Source organism: Triticum urartu, chromosome 5 (assembly GCF_003073215.2).
Source record: "Triticum urartu cultivar G1812 chromosome 5, Tu2.1, whole genome shotgun sequence".
NCBI classification, from domain to species: domain Eukaryota; kingdom Viridiplantae; phylum Streptophyta; class Magnoliopsida; order Poales; family Poaceae; genus Triticum; species Triticum urartu.
The window spans coordinates 635,291,723-635,317,133 of record NC_053026.1 but is presented as its reverse complement, the minus strand read 5'-3'; the positions used below and the strand labels follow the sequence as shown (position 1 = coordinate 635,317,133).

The window sequence follows — 25,411 nt, the reverse complement described above, 5'->3', positions numbered from 1 at the left end:
CAGACCATCACCCTAGCATATCCTTCTGGAATCGGCCGGCAGTGAAAAGTTGCGCCGGGTTCAGTAGGAAAAACAGAGCCAACAGCCGCCTTGACCTTCAAATTCATCCATTGCGTCATAAGGTGGCAATTTTGAGACTCCGTTATAGCATCCATGGGATAGCTGGTAGGAGCCGTCAAGGCATGCTCCGGCTGAAGCAGCTCGGTGGAAGCCACGCTGCTTCTGCGCTGAGATGGCGGGGTAGCTTCGGGGGAGGCTTCGGCAGTACGTTTGCTGCGATTTGCTTCTCGTTCCTCTATCGCGTCTACCCTTGCTTTCAGCGCCTGCATTTGGGTCTGCTGCACTTTTTTCCTCCTCTCATGGGATTTGTAACCGCCTGCGGCCGGAAACCCAACCTTCCACGGAATGGAGCCTGGCGTGCCTCGTGTCCGTCCAGGGTGCTCAGGATTCCCGAGGGCCATTGTGAGCTCGTCGTTCTCTCTGCCTGGAAAGAACGTCCCTTCATGCGCTGCTTCGATATACTGCTTAAGCTTACTGACTGGTATGTCCATTTGATCGTTCGTCCAAATGCACTTCCCTGTTACAGGGTCCAGTGTTCCGCCAGCCCCGAAGAACCAAGTCCGGCAACGGTCTGGCCAATTAATTGTCTCTGGTTCGATCCCTTTATGAACCAGATCATTCTCAGTCTTGGACCACTTAGGCCGGGCTACGAGGTAGCCACCTGACCCCGTGCGATGGTGAAGCTTCTTCTTCGCAGCATTTTGCTTGTTTGTCGCCGACATCTTCTTACTCTTTTCCGATGTCTTGTGGGCCACAAATGCGGGCCAGTGATCTCTGATACTCTCATATCTGCCCTTGAATTCTGGTGTCTCATTATTTTCGACAAACTTATTCAGCTCTTTCTTCCACCTCCTGAATAGTTCTACCATCCTCTTCAGAGCAAAAGACTTGATTAATTTCTCTTTAACTGGGTTCTCTGGATTATCCTCAGGCGGTAGGGTGAAATTTGACTTCAGCTCAGTCCAAAGATCATTTTTCTGCATATCATTGACGTAAGAGACCTCAAGGTCTTCTGTAGCCGGCTTAAACCATTGCTGGATGCTTATCGGGATCTTGTCCCTAACCAGAACCCCGCACTGAGCAATAAATGCGCTCTTTGTCCGGAGGGGTTCAATAGGTTGGCCGTCGGGCGCGATTGCTATGATCTCAAACTTTTCATCCGAGCTCAACTTTTTCTTCGGGCCTCGTCTCTTTACCGAAGTTGTGCTCGATCCGGAGGGCTAGAAAAAATAGGCTTAACTAATATATATACCTGGCCGGACTCGGTTCGGTCACCGGAGCCGTCATCACGGTCTCCTTCTTGCACCGGCATTGGGTCACCGGAGCCGTCCTCATGTTCTTCTTCTTGCACCGGCATTAGGTCACCGTAGCCAGCTTGTTCACCCTCTCCTTCCAGACCATCGGTTTCGTTGAGAAACAACGAGATGGCATCACTTCCTTCTGCGATTATGTCCCTCAACAACGCTTCTTTTGTTACTTCGTCTAGGGCGGTGTCCATAGTTTCTACAAATATTTACAACATGGCAATTATTATTCAAACATGACAGATGGATATATTAGTGCCAAACGTAGAACTAGCTACCTAATCATAGTAAGCTATCGGGAGGGGGTATATATCGACAACGACGACACGACATCTATGTCCCTCGACGACCCTCGTTCCCGATAAAAAAAGAGGAAGAAGAAGAAAAATAAGAGGAGAAGAAAGAATAGAGGAGAAGAACCCTCGACCCCTAGACGACCCTCTTCTTCCTCTCATGTTCGAGAGGATCGCCGAGGGGTCGGGAGGTTGCCTAGTGTCAAAGGATTCAACAAAACCATGTCTTCATCATTAGGCGAAAGTAACATGTGCATGATGGTACGAAGCTCTTCAAAGTTGTTCTGGAACGGAGTCCCAGATAGGATAATTCGCTTTTTGGTACAAAGTTCAGAAAGAGCCTTCCGAATATCGCTATTTGGAAGGCCTTTGCTGAATTCGTACCAAAAGGCGGATTATTCTATCCGGGACTCCATTCCAGAACAACTTTGCAGAACTTCGTACCAACATGCCCTGGTTACTTCCGGCTAATGATGAAGGCATGGATTTCTTCAATACTTTGACACTAGGAAACCTCTCTCGACCCCTCGGCGATCCTCGACCCCTCGAACCCTCGACGACCCTGGAACCCTCGACCCCTAGACGACCCTCTTCTTCCTCTCATGTTCGAGAGGATCGCCGAGGGGTCGGGAGGTTGCCTAGTGTCAAAGGATTCAACAAAACCATGTCTTCATCATTAGGCGAAAGTAACATGTGCATGATGGTACGAAGCTCTTCAAAGTTGTTCTGGAACGGAGTCCCAGATAGGATAATTCGCTTTTTGGTACAAAGTTCAGCAAGAGCCTTCCGAATATCGCTATTTGGAAGGCCTTTGCTGAATTCGTACCAAAAAGCGGATTATTCTATCCGGGACTCCATTCCAAAACAACTTTGCAGAACTTCGTACCAACATGCCCTGGTTACTTCCGGCTAATGATGAAGGCATGGATTTCTTCAATACTTTGACACCGGAAGCAGTTGCGTCATAATCACGTGGCAGTCATGAGACTTTAGGTTCTGAAACTTTTTCTCTGGCATATTTATTATTCCCTTTATATTCGACGAGAAGCCAGTCGTGACCTTCATACTGAGCAGGCATTCAAAGAAGATTTCTTTCTCTTCTTTCGTAAGAGCGTAGCTGGCAGGACCTTTATACTGCTTCGGAGGCATGCCGTCTTTTTCGTGCAAACGTTGCAGGTCCTCTCGTGCCTCAGGTGTATCTTTTGTTTTCCCATACACGCCCAAGAAGCCTAGCAGGTTCACGCAAAGGTTCTTCGTCACGTGCATCACGTCGATTGAGGAGCGGACCTCTAGGTCTTTCCAGTAGGGTAGGTCCCAAAATATAGATTTCTTCTTCCACATGGGTACGTGTCCCTCAGCGTCATTCGGAACAGCTAGTCCACCGGGACCCTTTCCAAAGATTACGTAGTGTAAATCATTGACCATAGCAAGCACGTGATCACCGGTGCGCATGGCGGGCTTCTTCCGGTGATCTGCCTCGCCTTTGAAATGCTTGCCTTTCTTTCGACATTGATGGTTGGTCGGAAGAAATCGACGATGGCCAAGGTACACATTCTTCCTGCATTTGTCCAGGTATATACTTTCAGTGTCATCTAAACAGTGCGTGCATGCGTGGTATCCTTTGTTTGTCTGTCCTGAAAGGTTACTGAGAGCGGGCCAATCGTTGATGGTCACGAACAGCAACGCCTTAAGGTTAAATTCCTCCTGTCTGTGCTCATCCCACGTATGTACACCGTTTCCATTCCACAGCTGTAAAAGTTCTTCAACTAATGGCCTTAGGTACACATCAATTTCGTTGCCGGGTTGCTTAGGGCCTTGGATGAGAACTGGCATTATAATGAACTTCCGCTTCATGCACATCCAAGGAGGAAGGTTATACATACATAGAGTCACCGGCCAGGTGCTGTGATTGCTGCTCTGCTCCCCGAAAGGATTAATGCCATCCGCGCTTAAAGCAAACCATACATTCCTTGGGTCCTTTGCAAACTCATCCCAGTACTTTCTCTCGATTTTTCTCCACTGCGACCCGTCAGCGGGTGCTCTCAACTTCCCATCTTTCTTTCGGTTCTCACTGTGCCATCGCATCAACTTGGCATGCTCTTCGTTTCTGAACAGACGTTTCAACCGTGGTATTATAGGAGCATACCACATCACCTTCGCTGGAACCCTCTTCCTGAGGGGCTCGCCGTCAACATCACCAGGGTCATCTCGTCTGATCTTATACCGCAACGCACCGCATACCGGGCATGCGTTCAGATCCTTGTATGCACCGCAGTTGCTGCGTATGTACTGTCGGGCAATTCGTTATCCTTTGGAAGCTTCTTCTTCAATATTTTCAGTAGCTTCTCAAATCCTTTGTCAGCCACAGCATTCTCTGCCTTCCACTGCAGCAATTCCAGTACGGTACCAAGCTTTGTGTTGCCATCTTCGCAATTGGGGTATAACCCTTTTTTGTGATCCTCTAACATGCGATCGAACTTCAGCTTCTCCTTTTGACTAATGCATTGCGTCCTTGCATCGACAATGACCCGGCGGAGATCATCATCATCGGGCACATCGTCTGGTTCCTCTTGATCTTCAGCAGCTTCACCTGTGGCAGCATCATTGGGCACATCTTCTGGTTCCTCTTGATCTTCACCAGCTCCCCCCGTTGCAGCATCACCGTATTCAGGGGGCACATAGTTGTCATCGTACTCTTCTTCTTCGCCGTCTTCCATCATAACCCCTATTTCTCCGTGCCTCATCCAAACATTATAGTGTGGCATGAAGCCCTTGTAAAGCAGGTGGGAGTGAAGGATTTTCCGGTTAGAGTAAGACCTCGTATTCCCACATTCAGTGCATGGACAACACATAAAACCATTCTGCTTGTTTGCCTCAGCCGCATCGAGAAACTCATGCACGCCCTTAATGTACTCGCGGGTGTGTCTGTCACCGTACATCCATTGCCGGTTCATCTGCGTGCATTATATATAATTAAGTGTCCAAATTAATAGAAGTTCATCATCACATTAAAACCAAAGTGCATACATAGTTCTCATCTAACAACATATAGCTCTCCAGAGCATCTAGTTAATTAAACCATACATTGAAACTATGTAAAACATTTCAATGCGAAAACAAATGCGATCATAATCGCAACCAAGGTAACAATTGATCCAACGGCATAATGATACCAAGCCTCGGTATGAATGGCATATTTTCTAATCTTTCTAATCTTCAAGCGCATTGCATCCATCTTGATCTTGTGATCATCGACGACGTCCGCAACATGCAACTCCAATATCATCTTCTCCTCCTCAATTTTTTTATTTTTTCCTTCAACAAATTGTTTTCTTCTTCAACTAAATTTAACCTCTCGACAATAGGGTCGGTTGGCATTTCCGATTCACATACATCCTAGATAAATAAAATCTATGTCACGTTGGTCGGCATAATTTTCATAAACAATAAATGAACCAATAGTTATAAAGATAATATACATACCAAATCCGAATCATAGACAGGACGAGGGCCGACGGGGGCGGATACCAAAACCATCGCACTATATAAGATGCAATAATAAATGTAAGAAAATGATACAAGTATCTATCTAAACATACAAGTAAGAATATTTTTCCTTTCAGAAAGAAGATAAGAACAAGAGGCTCACCACGGTGGTGTCGGTGATGAGATCGGCGCGGGTGATCGACGGCGGTGAAGACGGGGACGGGGCGTGACGGACCGCTAAATCTAGACAAATCTCGAGGAAAATGGAGTTTGGAGGTCGAGCTTCGAGAGGAGAAAGCTTAAGTAGTGTGGCTCGGGCATTCCATCGAACACCTCATGTGCATAGGAGGTGAGCTAGAGCACCACAAAGCCCTCTCCCTCTCGGCCAGAAAAAACAGAGCACTGTGCTCTGCTCTTGCGCGAGGGGGTATATATAGGCACCTCATTGGTCCCGGTTGGTGGCATGAACCGAGACTAAAGGGGAGCCTTTAGTCCCGGTTCATGCCACCAACCGGGACCAATGGTGGTGGGCCAGGAGCGAGGCCCATTGGTCCCGGTTCGTCCCACCAACCGGGCCCAAAAGGTCCAGATGAACCGGGACCAATGGCCCACGTGGCCCGGCCGGCCCCCTGGGCTCACGAACCGGGACCAATGCCCACATTGGTCCCGGTTCTACACTGAACCTGGACTAATGGGCTGAGCCGGCCTGAACCATAGCCCTGTTTTCTACTAGTGACTGTAGTCCCTCGTCCAACTTTTGCATCGATCAGTGCCGCAAACTGAATCTGGTGATGGTAATTAACCTAGCATAGTAGCTAATCAGTTAGTGTTTGGTTTGCTTAGCTGTTGCCTGAATATTGAACCAACGCGCACCATCTAGTACGTAGTCCTATTGCTGTAGACCACAGTAGATGTGGTGGATGCATGGTTCTAGTATAATTTGCCGTGATCTAGTGATGGCAATTAACCTTCACCGGGTGCTTGGTAATTAACTGAGCACAGCTAGCATTGTACGTATAATAGGTGCTGTGTATGTAGGATAGACGGAGGTGGGAAGGGATGGTTTAGGGCGTAGGAGAGGAGATACCACTCCCGGGCGTGGCGCGGGCGGTGTGGTGTGAGGGGTGGCGGGGAGAAGCATAAACTCGGAAAGGAGAAAGGAACCTAAAGCTGTGCTGGGGCGGGGAGATGGATGGGATGGATTGATATAAAGGAAAAGTGGCCCACAAGCGATGCTGCTGCATGCATCCCACACACCGTACCATTCAGATTTCAGCAGCAGCCGCAAGTTGGAAAGCGCCGGGGACCCAGCTTGCATTGCCATGTAGGAGTAGGCTCTGCAGCAATGGCAAAATAGCAGGGGCAACGTGTCGAAAGCCTGGGCCATCATAGTACAGTTGCCGGATCATGTCATGCATCCACCGGAAGCCCTTTAGCACTCACTAGTCTCTTCTCTTTTTGTAATCTTGCTAGCTGAGAGATGGTCGCCATCATTAGCTCGTTGCACGCTGCCGAGACCCGATTGGTTTGGAGCACAGCTTGATTTCAGTTGGTTAGCAGCTGAGTTGTCGTTAGACGGAGAAAGGCAGAGACCCATCCATCTTATTCAGCTGACAAGAGATATATATATGCTTAATGCTCCTGATTTTGAGCTTGTTTCCTTTATGTGTGCGCACGACGTTTTTCTCGCAGGGAAGAAATGGGCCGATCCTGCCGGCTTTGGTAAAAGGACGGCGGCCGTTTTCAAGTGCTGGTTTTTACCATAAAATCCATGGCCAGGCAGATGGTGTGTGAACCAACGAAATCTTTTGGGTGTTTAGTGGGACCTTCGGATTCGGATGACTGTTCTCCTCGTCACCGGCTGGCTCCAACAGAGGCCTTTTCCGGGTCCTTCCGCTTCCAGTGTGGACAGTGTGAGCACGCTACGCTAGCTCTTTATCGGCCTCCTGGGGTTCCGGTGCTGCTGGCGGCACAGCCTTTAGTTATCAGCTGTACCAACAACATTATCTGATAATTATCGTTAGCAGCATGTCCCTCTAATAAAACATTAGTACATGTCTAACTCACACTTTAGAATATCTATCTAGTGTTGTTGGAACATATGGGATTTATCCGCTAATGATGTCAGATGTGAACCAGCCGAGCCGGCCAGCCGGCTCCCTGCACTGGTAGCTACCAGTTTTTTCTGAAAGCAGATTCCACCAAGCCATGCCAGCCTAGTTTTACCAGTTATATTACAAGCTTCTTAGTTAGTTACAACTATTCAAAACACTCGTCATATGCTGCAGTACGTGCAGCAATACTGAATTCTCTCTTGTCCTCTTGACAGTGTCTGCATGGTGGCAATGCCGGCATGCATGCATGCTTGCAGCAATCACATAAGACACTGTGAGCATTGCCTAGATTGGCATGCATCTACCCCAGATCGGTCGAGCAACCAGAGCAACACACCAGGTGACTTTAACATGTTACTCCTACAGTCCATGGACGCATGCATGCAGCATCGGCGCCAGTGCCACTCAGTTGAGAGACAGTTAATCAGTGCTGGCAAAAGATGGTCTAGCACTACATGCATTGGCTGCTAATTACTACGAGTAATCTGGAGTGCCGGGCACGCACGCCGAGGCATGCATGCATGCTCCCGCCCGGCAAGATCTACATGGGGCCGCGTGTATGAACGTGACGTAAACCGTCAAAGCGAAGGAGAGGACGGCGGGGCATGGAAAAGCGCGGGAGGGAATCGAGTACCAACCTTGGGGCCCTCCCTCATTCCAACGAGAGCTGACTAGGCTTCTCCTTCTCTCTCACGGGCCCACACGGCAGCCTGCCCCGGCCAATGGGATCTCATCTCCCCCATCGCCGCGCCGCATGCACCTCCTACACCCACAGGAGGCCAGGCCATAGATATGGCTATAGGCATGCAGCTTTAGCTTGGCCAGCAAAGACAAGGGGAGAAGATTGGGATATTTCTATCCCATACACAAAAGCCATGCATCCGAGCCTGACGCTGCACAAAGCAAAAGCAAAGGACCCAAGGGAGAGAGAGAGAGAGAGACAGAGACAGGGAGAGCTTGTGAAAGACGAGAAGAATCGTCCGAGCATTGTTTGCACACAAAATAATCCCACAAGCTTTGCTATAAAGCATGCTCCCCCCTCTGCCCCTTTCCCTCCCTCCCTCCTCTCTCTTCTTCCTCCTCTCTCCCTGGGCGCCATTAGCCATTAGCACCCAAGGTCGGCCTCGTCCTCCTCCTCAATCTCTACTGCTCCTCTGAATTGGTTGGTTTTTATGACGACTCATGTGTGTGCCATTGCATCGTTCTTGCAGGTTTTGTACATTTGTAGCTGACGACGATTCATTGCTGGCTATAGCTAGCTAGCTGTTCGAGCAGGGCTGGTGTGGCTGTCCGCATTTTAGCTTTGGAGAGCCCTGCCTTCCTGCCTAGCTCCGCTCCAAGCGTCCATCCTTTTGCTGTGGGAGCTCTCGGAGGACGAGGAAGTTAGCAGATTCATGGCGCCGGTGAGTCTGCCGCCGGGCTTCCGGTTTCACCCAACTGACGAGGAGCTCATCATCTACTACCTTAAGAGCAAGATCAACGGGAGGCAGATTGAGCTCGAGATCATCCCGGAGGTTGATCTTTACAAGTGCGAGCCTTGGGACCTTCCAGGTGCGTCCTTTCTATTTCCTAATAGAAATGTTTGTATCGACACTAGCTTCTGATTAGAGTATTTCAATCCAAAACCCTACGTCCATGTAAGCATCAGCAGTTAATTCCCATCAGAGAACAAGGTCCTCGTAGATAATTTCAGGATCAACTTCAGTACAAATTTTGGGGATAAGGAGATAAAAGCGTTCCAAACTGGCAGTTAATTAGTTAAATTTTCTTTTTGACAGAAGATAGCTGTTTGAATTACTCTGTTATAAGTCTTCCGTGGATTAATTATGGGTTTTTGCACTGCATACACCTTGTTCTCCAAGGAAAGCACCTACACGTACACCACTCTGATACTTGTTTTGGATGCCCTGTTGTGAAGACATTAAGCAATCTTATTCAATTCTTGTACCACTATCTCATCCAAGAAATGCCAGTGCCAATTCTTGAGGAAAGAATAGTCAGAAGTTCCCTTCTTGATGAGCACTTCATCGTCCTATTATATTCTAATATTAACTGGCCCTTGTTCAATGCTACTCTAACTTAATATTTGCATGAATGCATGCATTTGAAGAATATATTTGGTTTTCACCCACAAAATGCTTTCATGAAAGAAACCTGTTCATATATAGTTTAGTGTACCGTCCCCAAGCATCCTAGCGCTCTGTTTGTGTTAACTATACTTTGGAACTTGCATCTACTTTCAAACATTTTATGCACACCGAAAGGTGTGATATTGATAGATCTCTTGCTCCTTTTTGTTGAAAGAAATTAATCTTCCAATACTTATGTCAAAATTCTCCTAAGTGTAAAGGCCATCACGTAACGTCTCTGTCCCTGCATTGAGCTACTTGAAAGGGACCGAAACCACCAGCCACCCCGACCTAATTCATGATGAGCCCCCTCTACCAATATCTATACAAATAGAATAGTCCATTTATACAGAGAAATCCTTTATCACAGCGACAACAAAGCTAAAGCCTATATATTTTGGATCATGTCACAATCACGCAGAGATTTGAAGAAAAGATATATTCTCTCTATCCACTTGCAATTTGCTTTCAAGCTTGATCGTTTGCTAAAAATCACCCCACTGAATGCAATGCGTGAAACTGGTACTGTAAAAAAACGATTTCAAATTAAATAAAGAGGACTGGTTTGTTCTTCTTTGGTGAGTGACAATACCAGGAAAGATGACCTAAGTCAAGTCAAGAAGATGAAAAAAAGTTGCAGAAGTCATGCAGATGAACAAAAGTTGCACAGTTTCCAAGACAAGATAATGCATATAAAGTGTTGTCTAGTTTTTCTTTTGAACGATGTTAGGCTAGCTATATAATGGTCGATAGACACACATTTGGTTTCTACAATTAGCTCTAATCATGGTTAAGGTACACCTACTCATAAAAAGACGGCTTATCTTAATATATGTGTACTGTACTGTATGCATGACTTCTCCCTTACCTTTAAATTTCAGAAAAGTCATTCCTCCCAAGCAAAGACCTGGAATGGTACTTCTTCAGCCCGCGAGACCGCAAGTACCCGAACGGATCGAGGACGAACCGCGCAACCAAAGCCGGATACTGGAAGGCAACTGGGAAAGACCGCAAAGTGAATTCCCAGAAGCGTGCAGTTGGTATGAAGAAGACCCTTGTGTACTACCGTGGCCGAGCCCCGCATGGGTCTCGCACCGACTGGGTCATGCACGAGTACCGCCTCGACGAGAGGGAATGCGAGATCGATAATGGCTTACAGGTACTACAATACTCCCTAGTCCCTACTACAGTTCTACACTGGGGGAAAATCTTGAAGTAATCATGTGAGGTTCCACATATTGCCCAGACTCTTGATCTCTTGTAGAACATTAACACACATGGTTTTGTATACAGGATGCGTATGCATTGTGTCGGATTTTCAAGAAGACAGCACCCGGGCCAAAGATCATGGAGCACTACGGCGCAGCGCAGTACCACGGGGAGCAGCCTCAGTGGACGCCGAGCAGCGTCGAGCGCTCCCCGACACCATGTGATGGAAGAGGTGGTGGTGATGACTTCGAGAGCAGCAGCTTCTCATTCCCGACGGAGGCCCCAATGACTTCAGGATCCATGCACGGCAGTGGGTTCGGGATGCAGATGATGGGCGGCATGCCTCACGAGGACGGCAGGTGGATGCAGTTCTTGAGTGAAGACGCCTTCAACGCCACCAACCCCTACTTCATGAACCCAGCTGCTGCCTCCAACTTCTCATGCCTTCCATCCAAGGTACATATACAGAAATAATGCCACTGTTTCAGACTTCAGGTAGTGATATATTCAGCTCAAATGCAGTAAAATCTTAGGTGCTTAATGCATATACATGTCGATGCAGGTGGATGTTGCACTGGAGTGTGCAAGGCTGCAACACAGGCTGGCCCTGCCGCCATTGGAGGTGGAGGACTTCCCGCATGACGTCAGCCTTGACACGAAGACCGGCATACTCCAGAGCAACCCCAACGAGGTCGACATTCTCCAGGAGTTCCTGTCGGTGGCCTCGGCGTCTCAGGAGCTGATCAATGGCTCCGGCAGCAGCAGCAGCTACCCTGATATGTGGTTAGGTGCCGGCACCAGCAGTGGCGGCGGCCACTACATGAACGAGCTGTCCTCTCTCGTTGATCTCGGAGCGGCGAAGGCGAAGGAGGAGGTCGACAATTTCTACCATATGTGCGGCATTGGCGCGTCAATGATGAGGCGTGATGACGAACCCGGCAGGCTGGTTGAGATCAGTGACATGCAGGAGTTCAAGGAAGAGAAGAAGCGGCCGGTTGAGAACCTCAGAGGTGTCAAGCTGGTGAACAATGACCTTGGGGAGGTAATGGCAGGCCCCTATCTGAATAATTAACTTGCCTCCACAATAATTTGGTATATGATTAATATACATTTGGTTGCTAACCACAAGCATCAATTTTCCTGAAGCAGATCGTGGTGGAAGGAGATGAAAGCAATCCAGCAGAAGGCATCACGCACTATCCTATACAAGATACTGCAGAGAATTCAGGTACTTAAATTTTTGGCTGTAACATTTGCTCCATTGGCTTAGCTAGCTCTTGTACAGAGGTAGCCTTCACGCATGCACTAACTGGGTGTTAGACTGCAGGAGAAGCCGGTCACCACATGACCGATCATACCACTGACGAAGGCGGCATCGACACGGCCCCTATCTTCTCGCAATCTCAGCCTGACGACTTCGCTCTCGCTATTGGTTTCGACAACGACGGCGACGACAACACCAACCCCAACGCGTCCTTCGACCTGTACGGGAAGGTCGACGTGCAGCGCGGTCTCTTCGTCTCGCGGGTCGGCGCGGCGAAGACATTCTTCCACCGCGTCGAGCCGCCGAAGAAGGTCAGCTTCCACCTGAATCCAGCAGCGAGCGAGGTCAGCAAGGCGATCGAGAAGTTCCATTATCTCCCCGTCACGTCCAAAGTTAGTGGTAGCGGTAGTAGCAGTAGCAGGGTCTCCGTCTTTGGCAAGGTGAAGGCACTCATCAGGGGCAAATTCCCGACGATGAGGAGGCCGCCATCACCATTGCAGCACCAGAGGCCGGAGACGACAGTGAGTGAGCTGCTGCAGATCGTGTCACTCCTCCTGGCACCCAAGGAAGCCGTAACCGAGCGAGAAGAAGAGATGGTCAGCAGGAAGAAGGTGAAGCCGGGACGACGGGGTTGCGACGGTGGGTGCAGCAGCTCGTGGCAGCTTGGGCTCCCCGGCAAGGGGAGCAAGGGCATTTCCAGCATGTTTTTGAGTGGGAAATGGGCGTTTCTAACCTCTGCATTGGCGGCCGTCCGCGCCCCAGGGCCGTGCAATCACTTCTGAAAGGTCGCACGCCTTTCGCTTCGACCATCTCTGATCATGACTACTTATTGTAACACTATTTGTTTGTTTCTTCTACTACTGTAAGCTCAGTAGCGGCGCTTGCGTCTGTTGATTAACCGGGTGTGAAACTGGAGGGTGTCGGCACTATTTGTACGTACGTGCATTAACTTGTATCAAAACATATTGTTTATATATGAATTGTAAGTGCAGATATATATACATATACATATGGATATACATACATTACAAATTCTATTCAGCGTATTTCTTCCTGGAAAATTTTAACGGTTGTTTACTTCACATGAACTCCATAGATATATTTCACTTCCTAGAAAGTTTCTGCATTTTTCTTGGTGCAACCAAACAACTTCTATTATAGATTTAGGGTCTCTTTGATTCACATGATTTCAAAAACATGATAATTGAGAAAACACTGGAATAGGATATGATTCCATATGCAAAATAGAGAATTACGAAAACAGGAATTTGCAAAGTTGTGTCTTTGATATGCGGGGAGAGGAATCCTAAAAGCTGTAGCCAAATTAAGACTAAAGCACATGCAAAGGCGATATTAAGCTATAATACTATGCTTCTTATGGGCTCTTCCTTATTCTTCGTGCATAGGAATGTAATATAGATGTCTGAAAGGATTGTAAAATGAGCCTTGTAAAATTCCTTTTGTTTTGCCTATGGTTCACTCCTTTAAATCAAATGGATGGCTATCACATCCCAAATTAGGATTGGAAAAATAAATTAGAGGGAATTAATAATTTCCCAAATCCTATGGTTCATCTTCAAGAAACTCGGGCAAGTTGCAATTTGACCATTCCTTACCTATATTTCCATTTTATGCATGCCTCTTTAAATTTCAGTACTATGCATGTATAGGGTTTCTACTAAAGTTTTAGAAAGTGATATCATGCTAGTTAAATCCCTAGGTTTCAAGCTTATATTTATGCTTATGCGTAGCCATGCTTGTAAAATGGGGCGGAATTGAAAGGAAACTTGTTTTAAAATCTTTGAACTTGCTCCCTCTTAGAGCAATGTTTTATGAAATCTGTTGAAACAAAAAAAATATTATTTTATTTTATTCTCCGGCTGAATGGATTGATGGGAGCGTCTACAAGTAATTGTGCCCGACTAGGGTCTTGCACACTAAGTGATTGCGCCCGATGTGAGGGACTTGCACACTTGAGTGATTGTGTCTGACTGTGGACATGCACATAGGTTTTTGGTGGGGACCGCTGTCTAGGAGACCGAGATCTTCCAAGTTTCACTAAGAAGTAACTTCCAGTACAACCACATGCTATCATGGGCTATGGCTGTGAGAGAGGCCTGAATTGCCTAGGTAGCTGGCGGCTTGGTAATAGGTAGAGGAGGCCGTTATGGAAAAGCTTCGTCACAATCTCCTTTCGGTCGTGCAGGGAAGTGTGTAACAACAAATGGGGTTGATTGTGTCATGTGTGGAATGCGTACGTCCTCTGCAGAGGGTTAAACCTAATTGTTTAGATGTGCCTAGGGATACAAGCAATTCAAGTAACTGAAAACTTGAACTGAAGAAGGATATCCCCTTTCTTTTTCTCAAATCCGATTTAAGGGTTCTAGGTTGAGTATTGAGCACATGGGTGTGTTTCCCTTCAACCATAAGTATTGTTTTACTTATGTTGGAGAATGAGCCTTACTGTGTTTACCTAAGTGTTTCACTCTAACCCTATATCTTAAAAACTAATATTTCAAAAAAGTTTACAAATCCTAGTGCATGTGAAAATTGGTTTTACGCAGACAAAAACCCCTAGCAATTTTTTGTCTTACCTTGAACGAATATTCAGTTATAATTTTCTTTGCAACTTGTGAGTACATTCTACGTAATCATCTGCACTTATCATGTGCAGATGTCGACATGTTACGACATGTTAAGAGGTGATAGGATCACTGTATCAAGGGTCCGCACACAACAAGCCTGGAGTTGATGGAGCCCTAGCTTATCATTATGTATGTTTCTGTTGCATCCTGTGCCAGCTTTGAGCTGTGCCAACAACATGTATATGTAATTTTGGATCCATCGTTTTGTAGAAAATGATGCATATTTTATTGATATTCACTCTTGTTATCGTGTGTGCTAGTACGATCGATGGGTAAGCATAGAGATTCAGATCCTACTAGATCCGGGTCGTTACACCAGACCCTCCGGACCCTATTCCTCTTTCGAATATGTTGGTGGCATCTTCAATGTCCCTTAGGTAATCTAGATGTTGCTGGCATCAATGTCCCTTAATTATTTTTTATGATGGTATTTAAGAAAATAGTTTCCGATAACTACCCCCCCCTCCCCCCGCGCGCGCGCGAAAAAGGGATCTCACTAACTATTAATCTTACATTTGTTTCTCTTTTTCCTTTAGTAAACAATATGATTTGTTGACATCTCAAGCAAAACATATCAGATCAAGAACACTAAAATTTACACAAACAACAAAGAACCCTAATGAAACTAAAAGTTACACCAAGATTTTTGCATATCAGTTTTCCTCCATGCTTTTCGTGAAAAAATTACAGAGGACAAAACCTGAATAAGATGGACTAACCTCATAAGTTTAGATAGCCATATGAGCATCACTCCAATAAGTGAGCGAAAATTCTACAGTTACGGCCGATAATCCACAGAAAATGCTCAAGCACCAAACCCCCCCCCCCCCCCCCCCCCCCCCCCCCCCCCCCCCCCCCCCCCCCCCCCCCCCCCCCCCCCCCCCCCCCCCCCCCCCCCCGCCCCACAACCTCGCTGGCTAGACCGATGCCCCACATCCTATTTGACGTGACACCGAATCAAACAGGAGCCATGAGCGGGCAATCCAAACGGTCGGCCCATTTAGCTATCCGGTTTTGGGAACATTCCGGAAGGTTCCAGACCAGTTTTTACTACTTTTTTATTTTATTTTTCTGATGTTTATTTATTGGTTTTCTTTGGGGTTTTTCATCTTTCTAAAATTCCCTTTAAAAATATGTCCTGAAATTTCCAAAATTGTTCTGATTATAAAACTATTCACATTTTTTTCAAAAAAAAGACCATGTTTCAAATATTGTCCGAATTTCAATAAATATTCCCATTTTAAAAGATTTTTCACATATTTAAAAAAATATTTGTGCCTTCAGAAAATGATTAGGAGTTTTCAAAAAAAAATCCAAAATTTTCAAATTGTTCATGTTCGAAAATTTGCAAAAAGTGTTCGTATTTAAAAAAATTATTCAGTATTTCAGAAGAAAAAAAATCTTGTTTTCAAAATTTGTCCACAAATTCAAAAAATGATGGGGAACTTCCAAAAAATGTTTGAGTTTTTTTCAAAAATGACCACACTTCAAAAAGTGTTATTTTCTAAAAAGAAAATGTATGTCTTACGCGCTCACTCGCTCCTCTTCGTGCATGGGCCAATCCGCCAGATGACCCCGCCGCCATGGCCACTACGGCAGCGGCAGAAAACTCAACATTTCACGGGTGCACTAACGCGTGCAGATGCCATGGATGTGCGAGATACAAGGGCTAAAAGACGATAAATTCTTGCTAGGAAAAGGGAAACGATTCGTTGTGGTCGACCGGATGAAACTAACGATGGCCGCTCATGTGTTGCAGAATGAGGCGAGAAAGACTCCCCCCAATTACCGCTCATGGTTCCGCACACACCACCCCCGTGCCTTCCTATCATTGATATTTTTCTTCTTCCTCTCATTCATCTCTCTTTTATTCCCCTTCCTCGCATCGGTTGCCATGGGATGTTTTACCCCGAGCTCGCTCACTCCCGCCCTCTCTCCACACACCCCCGCAAATGCCGTGAGCTGTAGGCCACCCACGCCACACCATGCTATCCCGTGATTTTGAGGCCCCACCTGCCGCGGGGGCATGACATCACTATTGCTAGAGCCTAGAGCTCGTCGAGACCGACACGACGACCATTAACGCGGAAAGCTGCAACCACCATCAGGGGAAGCTACATCGCACAATCGACGCCGCCTTGCAAACAACTTCATTTTTCTGCTACAACCAAGGTTGTCTGTGCTGGAAGAGCAGACCACGCCGACCAACGTTCTTTTTTTCTTTTCCTTTTTGTGAAAATGATCATATCCATTACTCCCTTCATTTCTAAATATTTTTTTTAAAAAAATTCAATAAATGACTACATACGAAGCAAAATGAGTAAATCTACATTTTAAAACATGTTTATATCCATCCGGAGCAGAGTAAAACCCACGGCCATCATCAGTCATCATCATCCGATGGCAAAGCTACGTACCAAGGTGGCCAATGGCACGGGCGGTCAACTGCTAACAGCCAAAAGGAGCAACCATCCAAAGCGCGCAGCAACAGGAAGAGCGCCACCACGTGCACCCAACCACCGCCGCAGCATGTGCAACTCATCCGTCGGCTCACAAGCATCCCACCGATTCCGCGCCGTGACAAAAGGCGCCGCTCCAACACGCACACACCCTGTCCGTCACGGGCACACACACTCTCTCGCTCACCATCACCATCACCATCACCATCACCATCACCATCACCTCCGGAGCCAGCTCCGAGGCAGAAGGGAAGACGCGGCTGAGCAGAGCAGAGCAGCAGTCCATGGCGTGCCGCCGGAGCGCGGCGCTGCTGTGGCTGTGGGCGGCGCTGCTCCTGCGCCTCGCAGCGGCGGCGGCGGTGGTGGGCGGGCCGGTGTCGCGGGCGGAGGAGGCGAGGCTGTTCCACATATACTACGGGCAGGGGTTCAAGGTCCTCAAGAACGCCTGGGACGGCAAGAGCTACCTCCTCATGCAGGTATTGGTTAGTCTGCAGACGCACGCATTGGCATTGGTGATTGATCGATCGGCAATGGCGTTTTGTTTTGTGCAGAGCACGTCCAAGATGGCGAGCAAGACGAGGTACTGCACGGGGAGGATCAAGTCCTTCGTCGTCCCCCTCGCCAACTTCTCCCTCGACACCACCGCTTCTCCGGGTACGTACACCAACCAGAGTATGCAAGTATTTCTACACCCTACTGTGTGTGCAGTGTTCACAGCGGCCAGCAACTTACCAGAGTAATTTCATTCGTTTCCACATCTGCTTGCAGTGTCCTTCTTTGAGGTGAGCAACGGAGTCGCCGAACTGAGATCACACCAACATTCTGGAATCTGTGGCCCGGGCACTTTTTCTTTTTTACTTTTCTACATACATAATAATATGATAAATGAGAAGGAACACAAACTCTGATGCTTTCTGCGTATGAATTTTTAGCTATCTCAGACTTTGTTGGTACATGCGCAGCTACTTGGAGTGCTGGAGAACTTGAAAGGGATAACATCACCTCAGGTGGCTTCCCAGTGCCTGCTCCAGGCATATGCAAGTGGAAATGTGCAACTTATCAACACGACAGACACAGGCAAACTCTCGCAGTTTCACGCGCATTTCGTGAGCACGGATCAAGATAAAGGTTGCAACTTCGCAGCTTATGTGCCCTCTGAAGAGGACACGCCGTTGCAGGTAAAATCACTACCTAGAATCCTCTCAGCAGCTAGATCAACTGACAAATTTAATTTTGGTTTCTGTGCAGAGGGCCGAGTGGATCAAGTACCTGGGAACGTTCACGAATTCTGAAGACAGGGCCAATGCTGTATATGATGCAGTTAAGACCAGCAAAATGTGACTGAATTTGTGTTGTCATGATTGAGCGAGAAAACTGTGTTCATTATGCACTCAGTAATATTACCATACCATAATAAGTAGCTGCAGCTTAACTAGCAAGCCCAGATAATTTCTGCAATACTATTCTGTAGATTTTATATATACAGGTACCTAAGGACAGTGTATCTCATTTTTGCACCAAGTTTTAACGGAACCGGATCCTCTAACATTGAGAAGGAATGTCACCGTGCTACAGTGTTAGGCTAGTGTAAAATGAAGAAGGAAAGTTAGGGACTGTTAGTAGATAATTAATAGGTTGTTTAGTGTTGGTATTTACTGTAAATATAAATAATTTAAATTTAATTTTATTTCACCATCAATTTGTTTGCATATAATTACTATAAATGTATACGGTAGATCATCAAATTGCAAATTAATTTAAATCATTTTAGACATAATCATATGAATAGAAAGAAGGAAAGTTAGAGTATTGTAGCTTCTCTAACATTCCTTCTTAATGTTAGAGGATCCGGTTCCAGTTTTAACACATCGTATTCATTCCTAATGCAGATCAAGACAAACTACCTGTGCTTAAGCAAAGCAGCTGCTGCCCTAAGCACCCGATTCAAACCTGTAGTGGCATGGGTCGAATTCACAGAGGTATGCAACTTTACGCCCAAGGGATCATGAATGTCTGGTGCATCTATCTAAGCAAGATTTTGAATATACAGTTTTTACTAATCATCAATGTACTGTATCTACTGCTGCTGTAGGGAGTATGGACATTTGTCAGAGAAAGTTACAAGTTACAGGTAGCAGCATCACTCTGTATTTCAAAAGTTCAAATTTAAAAAAGGAGTGGAAAACTGATGTGCATGTCTGTGTATATTCCATGAGCAGTACGTCAAAGATGCAGGAGCAGAGATTGTGGATGCAACTATTACCGATAAGAGGTTCAAGGTTTCAGATCCAGAGGACATGGACAGCTTACATGCCATTCTTTGCGTGAGTACCAATAATAATGAACCTAATGTCACACCTTGTACTAGTAAAAACGTCCGCCCGATCACCATTTCAGATGATGCTAAGAAGAGCTCGTTTCTTACTACTCGACTGCTTATATGAACTTTAACACTTCTAAAATGAACTTGGCCTCTTGCTACTATGTAAGAAGAAAATTCTGTGATGATCTATTACTTCACAATTTTTTTGAATGGCTATTTATTAACCATTTACTAGCATCTAACTCAAAGCCTGGTTCATACAAATTTCAGACGGTGGATGTGGTCATAGATCAGACATATGCCTCGGATCCTGCAGAGTACAAGCTATCCACATTTTTGGACAATATTGATGTGGGCCGTGACTCTTGTTTCAGTTTCATAACTAACCAAAGCATATGGAGATTTGATAAAAGAATAGGAAATTCCAAGACACTTGGTAATGACAGTTATCTTTATTGTTTCTGTGCTTAAGAAAACATAGTGATCTGGTTTTCCTTTTTTTTTTCTCATTCCACTTAATCAGGGTTGATGAGTTGATACCAATGCCCAAACCCCACTGTGTCGTATGATTTTACATATGTAGTGTAGTGGTCTAACAAACTTCCTGTTTTTAAAAGATTGGTCAGATGGAGCTATCTCCCAGCCCCAGTTAGTTCTTGCTGATCTGATAGAAGCTTTCTTCCCAACGGGGAACTACACAACAATTTACTTCAGGAATCTCGCAAAGGTATGCGCTATGTTTTCTCCAGGCTATCTTTTCTTCAGGAACCCCCCAAAAATGATGTTGATCAGCAGTATTGTAACTACTCAGGAAGAAGGGGTCAAAGAAATTGGCCCTGAAATGTGCACTAGGAGCATATCCACGCCCATGGAGCCTACGATCCTGCCCTGCCAATGACCACCTTAGATGAACATTAAGACGATTCAAGCTACCATGCTCGCAAACAGTGCATGCTTATTAGTGGGAGTGTTTAATTTCTAGGTTACTGACAAGGTGACTTGATCGGCAGTGTTTTGTTAAGTGTGTTGCATCACTATACTCATTAGTCGTCAATTAACTTTTTTTTCCAAGAGCAGCAGTTGTACCTTTATCTGCCGATCGTTTTGATAAAGTGATCACAGATCAATACAAACTTGTTTTAGGAATATCACTTGAGAATGACAACTATTCTTGGTACAAATATTTGCAGTTTTGTTTCCTTGAATGATAATTTCTTTTTAAGGCTGAGATGAACTGCTTGTAAGCTCAGTCACTAGTCACATTATTAATTTGGCTTACAAGCGAACAAAAGAAATAGAAGGAGAACCACAGCACATTAGCCTTCAGATCTTCAATGTTAAGGACATGCTTGGTTTGAGGACTAAATTTAGCATGCTAATGTTTGGCAAGGTAGAAAGTTGGCTACCAATTTGCCTTGCCAACCTCTCAAAAATTGCCAATATTGTCAAGTTTAGGACATTGCCAGACATTGGCTAGCCAATTTTTGGTAAATAAACCAAGCATGCCGTAAGATTAGCACCTGGTGATACCTTTTATGTGATCAAATAGGTAAACATGAAACATGAACTGCAAGAACAGGTATAAGTATCTGCTACCATAAGCACAATTAGTTGGTTTATAATTCATAATAAGCATTCAGAAACGACTCTCGGTATGGTCAGATAAGGTCAGATAAGGTTTAAGTCAACTGATCACAATACATTCTGTTCATGTATGTATGATGCTATTAGGGCTCCAAAGTTAACAAGATCCTCATGCCTGTGAGCCATGACAAGCCCAGTGAATGGGAATAAGAACAGACACCCATAGATCCAGTTGGAAGAATTCACCCATTGAATGATCTTTTATTCTCAGACAGGATACTCCAGTCTAATAGTTAACTCTATTCATCTATTCCATGACAGGTTCGAGGGGTCTGCAAAGTTCCTGAAAATAGTCAAATGTGATTATCTTGGCGCAACAATTAGAACTAGTCACTAATTAACCCTTTGTACAATTTCATATAATGGTTCATGCATAACAAGCTGAAAACTAGAGCTCAAGCTTCGTATATGATGGAACGAGAAAAGAGCCATCTGGCTCGTTATAGCATCTTCCTAATTTCACTCAAATTGACAGAACCAATAACTACATTGTTTTAATCTAATCAAACAAAATGCATTCAGGTAACATACTAATAACAAGAGGGTTCATGAAAAGTAAGTGTGATATGAATGCTTCAAAACATGTTTTAAGATAGAGAAATGAGATGTCCAGTATGAAATAGCAGTCAGCAAACTGTTAAACATACCTCCGTTTAACCATGTAGAGAACTAAGAAGCCCATAGCAAGGGAAAGGCACAAACCACCAATAGTCAGATATGCCATGCCAATGAAGTTGTTTTTCCCTCCAATCCAAGATGCAGTAGAAAGGACCAACGCTTTTGATCCTCCAAAACTATATGTGTTATAGTTGTTCTGTATAACCACTGTTACATTATCATTTGCATTGATATCTTTCTCAATTCTGCCATACAGCTTCCTGAAAGTTGGGAGGGCAGCAGTTCTCATCCAAACAATGAGATCTTCTTGCTCACTTAACTACACAATTGTGACAAGAAGAATAAATTAGAGTAAAAAAATCTAGAAGGATGTGCATAAAATGATTGTAAGTGTTCTATATTCCAGCACGCAGATCCCTTAATACCAAAAGTAATGCATATGCAGGGTGATGGAAATATGCACGTACTGGTATGCTCTCATTTAGCGTAGCACCACCTATAAGCCTTCCCTTCTGAAAGTTACTGGGATAGATATTCTTGCCGAATTTATTGTTCTTGTCACTCTTCCAAGCTATGTCCTTTTTATTCACTTGAGTAACCACTCCATTGACCCGGACTGTATATGTGTCGTTGAACATACTCCAAGCAACAAGGCCACATGGAACAATTGGAGCATGATCAGCGGTCTCACCTTCAGGCACACAATCTGATGTCAAATGTGCAGCACTCTTATACCGCAGTTGTTTGTCGCTTCGACTTCTCACATACCTATGAAAAGACAAGCAACAATTGGTCTGAGTATGTCGACATAATTTGTTCCAACAGGACAATTGTCAATACAACAGTATAGCGTGCCTGCTAATGTAGTAGAGATAAAAATGCAACAGAAGGTAGGAAATGAATATTTTCAAATTCCTTGTGAAGCACTGATTGAGAACCAACCAGGGAAGCAATATAGGTTTTTTTTCAGTAAAATATTTAATAGGAAAATATACCTTCGATGGTTTTGATAGAAGCCGTCGATCAGGTAATAGACATGGATTGGGCTCTTCATGTATTTTGGCACCTGAAAGGCATACAACAACCAGTTTGTTCAAATTTATAGGAGACAATGTACTTAAAGACTATCTCAACAACAGCAGTACTATGCGCAACCATCACAAGTAAATATGTATAACTGCGATAACATTTTCACTTGAAACTCACAGTCATTGTTACTGTGCATGTTTTGTCAGTCCTGGAGTTCTGGATGAACCCAACCTTGTCATCCACGGGCACACAACTTGCATCATATCTATGCACCAGTTCGACAACCTGCATCACAGGGAAGGTACAGGGTAAACAAATGCACCATGAAGAATCACGCCAGAGAAACATCCAAGACATCCGCATTTGACCTGCCGTGATGCATGCAGCGACGCAAGCCCGATGGGAACAAACAGGGCGCCAATGAGCGCGAAGGCGGCAATGACCTATGCATGTCCAGATATCATCATCACTTGCAAGTAACTCATAAATTTCATCTGTAATTATTGGAACTGAAGATGGTAAACAAGCATCGGAGATTAGGATGGCTACGATTTCAGGTGTGAGTAGTGGCTTGCATGCTGGAAGCTCCTGCTGTGTGAACTTGGAATCTGCAGACAGAGAGAACCAAACCATGCCTGTCAATTTGTCGAAACAGCACTGGATCCAACAAAAGACCCTGACAAATAATAGTACGGCATGCATTCGAGTCGAGATAGAATAAATAATAAGGTACTGGCAGGGGAGCAAGAAAGAGGTGAATACACTTGGGCTTGTTGGTCGTCTTTGGGTTCGAGTTGCCGTCCATTTCCAAAGGATACATCTGCATGCGTGAGCAACCAAAATGGAGTCGAGCATTAAAGAAAGTCAAAGATAAAACATTTGATAGATTTACTCCGAGAATAAGCAAACGGCATATAATTAGAGGTGATAAACAATCGGAACATAGTGCAAAGTTATATAGAAACAGAGAAGAGTCAAAGCCAGTGAGACCAACTCCTGTGGCGCACAGCTGAGTCGAAAGGGGATTTGGATGGAGTGGCCGGGACCCCCACAGGAAGAAATGATAGAAAAAGACCCCGTCTTTTTCTCTAATCATCACCCTAATGACCCGAGTCCGCCCACGACTCCAAGGTTCCTCGCGGTCTCTGTCCAAATCGCGACCATTAGCTAGCTGATAATGATGCCGATGCCCTAGCTACCGGGCGACTGGCACGGCAGCGCCCGTCGGAGACGAGTACGAGCACGCGCGAAGACCGCGGCAGTCCTCCGCTGACCGAGGAGACCGGGATTACGCCTCCAGCAGGCAAGCGCGGCCGCGCAAATCGCGATTGGACTGGCCGACGGGGCGCGCGGGGGAGCGTGGAAGCGGGGGAATCGGTAGGTCGGGGGTTTGGGGGGCGGCGGCGGGGGGGATCGGAGCGTCGGGGGCTTGCTTACCGCGGAGGAGAGGAGGCCGGGGTCGCCGGCGCGACGGGGGAGGTGGGAGGCGGAGGTGGAGGAGGGGGCGGGGGTGGGGTCTGGGTGGTGGACGGCGCTGGGTGACGGCGGTGAGGGAAGCCCACAAGGAAGGGAGGACTGCGACGGTTTTGGAGTGACAGCGGCAGCAGGGGAGGGGAGGAGCTCGGCGGCGGTGGCACGCCACCAGCGGGCCCCACCGGCCCAGCCCACACGGGCTTTTCTTCGCATGTGTTGGGCTGCAGCCCGGGATTGGAGAAATCCTATATGACGCACACAGCGTCAAGACGTCGGTCAAACGAGTAAACGGCCCGGCCCATTCAATGGGACCATAGTACCCGGTTTTAGGAATTCATTTTCTGTTTTTTCTTTAGTGGATGGATTTCCGGTTTTCTTTTTTTCCTTTCCATTTTCGTTTTACTTTTTATTTATTTCAAATTTATTTATATCTTTTAATTTTTTCACTATTTTAAAAATAATTGTGCAGCTTTTAGAAAATGATTGTGCTTTTCATAAATTGTTCAAAATTTCAAAAATGTATAAGGTGGGATGGGGAAGATCCTGGCAGTGGCACAGTGCTCTAGAACTCGGATGGTGTGAGGCAAGTGTTGTCTGGTGTGTGATGAGATGCATACTTTTTAGAGTATATTCTAGTGCAAAAATCCTTCATATCATATCCATCTACCACTTATTCATCTTCCCAATGCATAGTTTCCGATATTTACTTATTTTACCAAGTTCGTTGCACACTTTTTTTTTATTTTTATTTAGTTTTTCCTTTGTTTTGTGGTTTTTGTAGGTGTGTTGACATGTTCCTGGACTTCGGACATCAAAAGAATCAAGCTAGGGGTCAAACCGGAGAAGTTTTAGGTACCAAATCAAGGCCCTTTGGAGAGTTTGATGATTTGACATTTATCAAAGTGTCCAAAATGACGATCCAAGGCCACAGACGCATCGGTTTTTTTGCTAGCAATCCAACGAGCCCAAGATTGTCAAAATCAGAGTTCGTATGAAGAAATGGGGTGTAGTAAGTAGATGATGGATTGCGAGAGTGACAAAACCTTAAACCCTAGTTCATTTGACTCCATGCATGGTTGTACTGACATGCATGTCAGAGACCTTAGATTTTACAATCAAGAATCTGTAACCAATGCTATGAAAAGCATAGCCCAGGAAAACACAATCCACAATTTTTGGTCAAGTTTGCGCTTCCTTGGAATTGGCACATTGACTTTCGCCAAACAGCCCCAGGTTCGTACGTAAGAGAGTTTTAACCTTTCTTTTCTCATTCCTCAAATGGATTTATCTCTTTGTTCTTTGTGGGAACTCGGTTTAGGACATGACATGAAGTCAATATCGTCTCCCCCACCATGCTTGGA

General features: G+C 45.6%; 3 protein-coding genes across 4 annotated transcripts; 2 read left to right on the top strand and 1 right to left on the bottom strand.

The window, feature by feature from the left end:
- The first annotated feature begins 8,250 nt into the window (after window positions 1-8,250).
- Window positions 8,251-12,866, top strand: LOC125511444. The gene is made up of 7 exons (XM_048676823.1): window positions 8,251-8,374; window positions 8,469-8,808; window positions 10,268-10,545; window positions 10,680-11,051; window positions 11,158-11,637; window positions 11,745-11,823; window positions 11,923-12,866. The coding sequence occupies exons 2-7, from the start codon at window positions 8,652-8,654 to the stop codon at window positions 12,639-12,641; spliced, it is 2,085 nt and encodes a 694-aa protein (XP_048532780.1). The 5' UTR covers window positions 8,251-8,374; window positions 8,469-8,651; the 3' UTR covers window positions 12,642-12,866.
- A 4,223-nt stretch (window positions 12,867-17,089) lies between these two features.
- On the top strand, window positions 17,090-20,467 carry LOC125511443. The gene is made up of 11 exons (XM_048676822.1): window positions 17,090-17,439; window positions 17,515-17,617; window positions 17,732-17,745; window positions 17,926-18,141; window positions 18,212-18,283; window positions 18,853-18,942; window positions 19,056-19,094; window positions 19,183-19,287; window positions 19,557-19,722; window positions 19,904-20,013; window positions 20,098-20,467. Exons 1-11 carry the CDS (start codon window positions 17,248-17,250, stop codon window positions 20,182-20,184), a joined length of 1,194 nt encoding a protein of 397 aa, XP_048532779.1. The 5' UTR covers window positions 17,090-17,247; the 3' UTR covers window positions 20,185-20,467.
- Window positions 20,468-20,872: 405 nt separating this feature from the next.
- Window positions 20,873-24,288, bottom strand: LOC125511442 (ALA-interacting subunit 1-like). 2 transcript variants are annotated; one of them, XM_048676819.1, is made up of 9 exons: window positions 24,015-24,288; window positions 23,340-23,397; window positions 23,127-23,185; window positions 22,946-23,020; window positions 22,755-22,862; window positions 22,544-22,614; window positions 22,016-22,316; window positions 21,578-21,867; window positions 20,873-21,213 (listed from the first exon to the last, which is right to left on the bottom strand). In XM_048676819.1, the coding sequence occupies exons 1-9, from the start codon at window positions 24,261-24,263 to the stop codon at window positions 21,174-21,176; spliced, it is 1,251 nt and encodes a 416-aa protein (XP_048532776.1). In that variant the 5' UTR covers window positions 24,264-24,288; the 3' UTR covers window positions 20,873-21,173. The 2 variants fall into 2 exon arrangements, with proteins under 2 accessions (XP_048532776.1, XP_048532778.1); XM_048676821.1 differs by lacking the exon at window positions 24,015-24,288 and adding an exon at window positions 23,572-23,969.
- Between the last annotated feature and the right edge of the window lie 1,123 nt (window positions 24,289-25,411).